This window comes from Octopus bimaculoides, chromosome 22, assembly GCF_001194135.2.
Source record: "Octopus bimaculoides isolate UCB-OBI-ISO-001 chromosome 22, ASM119413v2, whole genome shotgun sequence".
NCBI lineage: Eukaryota > Metazoa > Mollusca > Cephalopoda > Octopoda > Octopodidae > Octopus > Octopus bimaculoides.
In genome coordinates this window covers 31,974,719-31,978,997 of record NC_069002.1, presented here as the reverse complement: position 1 = coordinate 31,978,997, position 4,279 = coordinate 31,974,719, and the positions used below count along the sequence as shown (strand labels likewise).

Below are 4,279 nucleotides of genomic sequence, written 5' to 3'. Positions count from 1 at the left end.
CCACCACACCACACCCGCCAAATCCCACCTGGACGTGTACCTTTGCTGCTCTTCTCGGGTGTACTTACTCTGTGACCTCGTTTAACACCTCTGCTTGGTCCTTCGCTACCTTTAACAGAGTCCATTCTGTTGTAAACATTCAATCCAGGTCCTTGGTCTTATGTTATTTTTGCCTTCAGTTACATTAGCCTTATATTAGGTTTGCCTTATATTAGACTTATCTCGTGTTTGCCTTCTCATACATTAGCCTTGTGTTATGCTATGTCTGTCTTCTGTTACATTGTTTTTATGTCATGTTTATCTTATTTGTCATAACATTATGTTATGTTTGCCTTGTGTTAAGTTTGTCTTATGTTTACCTTGTGGGGAGGCGCAATGGCCCAGTGGTTAGGGCAGTGGACTTGCGGTCATAGGATCGCGGTTTCAATTCCCAGACCGGGCATTGTGAGTATTTATTGAGCGAAAACACCTAAAGCTCCACAAGGCTCCGGCAGGGGATGGTGGCGAACCCTGCTGTACTCTTTCACCACAACTTTCTCTCGCTCTTTCTTCCTGTTTTTGTTGTGCTTGTAATTCAAAGGGTCAGCCTTGTCACACTGTGTCACGCTGAATATCCCCGAGAACTACGTTAAGGGTACACGTGTCTGTGGAGTGCTCAGCCACTTGCACGTTAACTTCACGAGCAGGCTGTTCCGTTGATCGGATCAACCTGAACCCTCGACGTCGTAAGCGAGGGAGTGCCAACAACAACAATGTTTACCTTGTGTTTGCCTTATATTTGCCTTATGTTACAGTGACTTAATGGCCATGTTTGCTTTATATTTGCCTTATGTCACATTTGCCTTTTTTTTTTTTTTCTTTCATGTATTTGCCCCATGTTGTGTCTGCTTCATGTTTGTCATTATGTTTGCACTGGTTAATTCATAACTTCAATATTCATTTTGATATTTCAGAAACTACTGGAGTGAAGAGGACACTAATTTTAAATGTACATTTACGAAATAGAAAGAAAATAAAAGAACGATTTTTGTGTTTGTGTGTGTGTGTCTTTCAGTTCTATTGAACATTTTGACTGCTGACCTAGATAACCATAGCTGTTATTCGTCTATCACAAACAAGTTAGATTTGATAGCTCATCTTGTGCTTTCGCTAGCCTTTTCACACATTTATGTGGCTTCAATAAACATCAATAATTTCTTGGTCATCAACGATGTGATGGCTAGAGTGTGAGAGCGCGGAGGCCATACCAGCAGTCAGTGAGTTATTCATCACAGCATGAGTAGAGTGAAGCAGCAACACCTAACTTGAGTGCTTGCTACAAGATGGACTCAGCTAAAGACATCCATGTGCTTCAATATTCTGTTAGCCCCCGTTTTTTTTTTTTTTCAGAACTCAGATCATCATCATCATCATTTAAAGTCCGCTTTCCATGCTGGCATGGGTTGAATGATTTGACTGAGGACTGGCAAGCCAGAAGGCTGCACCAGGCTCCAATCTGATCTGGCAGAGTTTCTACAGCTGGATGTTCTTCCTAACGCCAATCACTACGAGAGTGTAGTGGGTGCTCTTACGTGCCACCGGCACAGGGCCAGTCACACGGTACTGGCACTGGCCTCACTCAAAAAGTGTTTTTTACGTGCTACCTGCATGGGAGCCAGTCCAGCGGCACAAGCAACAACCTTACTCAAATGATTTTCTAACGTGCCACCAACACAAGTACTAGAAGGCGATGTTAGTAACAATTACGCTCAAATGGTGTTATTTACAGGCCACTAGCACGGAAGCCAGACAGCTGCTCTGGCAATGAACACGCTCGGACAGTGCTGTTAGTGCTCCACTGGCACAGGTGCCAGTCATCGGGTATGATTCAATTTCAATTTCAATTTCAATTTAAACAACGACAATGACGACGATGACGATGACGATGATGATTGATCTTAAAACTATAGCTCATAATTAACTTCATTGCATGTTAACTATATTTTTGCATCTGCATTTTCCAGTTGATGCAATGAGAGTAATAGTTGGAGGAGATCACAAAATAAAACTGGAGAAATGGGATGTGGAGTATCTCATTGAAGGATTGAAAGAAGGGGACAGACACTGTAAAGTTGGGCTGGGCTGGGCTGGCTTGGAGCCCTAAATACCCTGGGACCAGTGCTGTCAATATCAAGTACCTGCCTCTTGTGGTTAGGCTGTTGCACTCGCAATCGCAAGGTCGTGGTTTCAATTCCTTGACCAGGTGGTGTGTTGTGTTCTTGAGCAAAACACTTCGTTTCACATTGCTCCAGTGTCATTCAGCTGTAAATGGATAACTTTGAGGTGGATCGGCATACAAGGGTGAGATGGTGACTCAGGAAAATCACCCAGAGGGAGTCAAGCCCCATGTTGTATTCAGTATCTCATTTACTCATTTACTTGTTTCAGTCACTTGACTGTTGCCATGCTGGAGCACCGCCTTTAGTCGAGCAGATCGACCCCAGGACTTATTCTTTGGATGCCTAGTACTTATTCTATCGGTCTCTTTTTGCCGAACCGCTAAGTTACAGGGACACAAACACACCAGCATCGGTTGTCAGGCGATGTTGGGAGGACAAACATAGACACACAAATATATACACACACAAATATATACACACACATACATATATATATATATATGACGGTCTTCTTTCAGTTTCCATCTACCAAATCCAGTCACAAGGCTTTGTTCAGCCCGAGGCTATAGTAGAAGACACTTGCCCAAGGTGCCACGCAGTGGGAATGAACCTGGAACCATGAGGTTGGTAAGCAAGCTACTTACCACACAGCTACTCCTGCGCGTATCTGAAAGGATGAACACTACAACCTACTCTCTGAATCTAGATTGGTCAGGACTGGTTGCTCAACAACATCAGAGGTTCAATCTGGTTCAAGGGCCAAAAATAAGCTTTTCTTAAATGTTTCTGGTTAATTCAACTGGTTCCAGAATTTAGAGGATATTTTCCCTAAATAAGGTTCATTTAATAATTAAGATTGTTTATGAGTTAATTAGAAAACATACAATACAACAAACAAGTGAAGAAAACATTGTTACATAATTGTTTGTCATGAAGTGTTTTATTATCAAATATTTGAGTACAGAGAAACTAAATTGATATTAAAGAACATGTAGTACTGATAAGATAATAAACAATCAATTAGTGTAAAGTCTAATAATCAATGAAATTTCTTTACCTAATTACATAATACTAAAGATTTACATCAATCTTTAAGTTATCAATTTGATCTTACGATTATTCTCATATTGTTTTGTTTGTTTCTTAAATTTTTTTCACTAAGATACGAAATAGAAGAATCGAAAGTCAAGTAGTTTTGACAAAATTAGATAAAGAGAACAATGAAAGCGTTTATCTTGCCGTTATTATATAAGGAACGGAATTGCCGTAGAACAATTAGAATCAGTCTTGCTGCGCCAGTGAACGTACAGGCTTATTCTAACACAACCCAAACAACCAAACGCATTGATTTCAATCAATTTTTCTATTGCTTTGAAATTCTTCAACTATAGCACTCTCAAGAAAGATCCAGTGAGACCACAATGGCTGAATCCCGTCCACGTCAGAACTTCAGTAAAGCTTGTGAGGAGGGCATCAACAAGCAGATCAATCTAGAACTGTATGCCAGCTATGTCTACCAATCTATGGTAAGTCATCATTCAGTCGTTTCTTTTTTATTTTGTTCTTTAGTCTAAGGGTGATGGACTGATTGATGGAGGAGACTTAATATTAGACAGTATGGTGATTGATTGATTGACTGAGTTAGGTTAATCTTTCATCTTTTATTTTTTTATCTTTTATCTTTTGCTTGTCTCCATCATTGGACCACGGCCATGTTAACGGTTTTTGTGTCTTTCTTAAATGGCTTATACACACCTTCCACACTGCAATCGTATATCATTATCATCATCATCATCGTTTAACGTCCGCTTTCCATGCTAGCATGGGTTGGACGATTTGACTGAGGACTGGTGAAACCGGATGGCAACAGCAGGCTCCAATCTGATCTGGCAGAGTTTCTACAGCTGGATGCCCTTCCTAACGCCAACCACTCTGAAACTGTAGTGGGTGCTTTTACGTGCCACTAGCATTTAGGCCAGTCAGGAGGCATTGGCAATGGCCACACTCAAAATGGTGTATTTTATGTGCCACCCGCACAAGAGCCAGTCCAGGGGCACTGGCAACGATCTTGCTCGAAAATCCTTACACATGTCACGGGCACAAGTGCCAGAAAGGCGACG

The 4,279-nt window shown here is 41.3% G+C and overlaps 1 protein-coding gene and 1 long non-coding RNA gene across 2 annotated transcripts in view; both read left to right on the top strand.

Moving 5' to 3' along the window:
• The window catches only part of LOC128250559 (uncharacterized), an 11,343-nt gene extending 8,699 nt beyond the window's left edge, over positions 1 to 2,644 (top strand). The window contains exon 3 of the long non-coding RNA XR_008266599.1: positions 954 to 2,644. This is a non-coding gene — a long non-coding RNA (uncharacterized LOC128250559). The remainder of the gene's footprint in view (positions 1 to 953) is intronic.
• A 782-nt stretch (positions 2,645 to 3,426) lies between these two features.
• LOC106869632 (soma ferritin) overlaps positions 3,427 to 4,279 on the top strand; it is a 7,767-nt gene continuing 6,914 nt past the window's right edge. Inside the window, exon 1 of the mRNA XM_052975770.1 lies at positions 3,427 to 3,730. Coding sequence (XP_052831730.1) covers positions 3,581 to 3,730 — 150 coding nt within the window. The 5' untranslated portion in view covers positions 3,427 to 3,580. The remainder of the gene's footprint in view (positions 3,731 to 4,279) is intronic.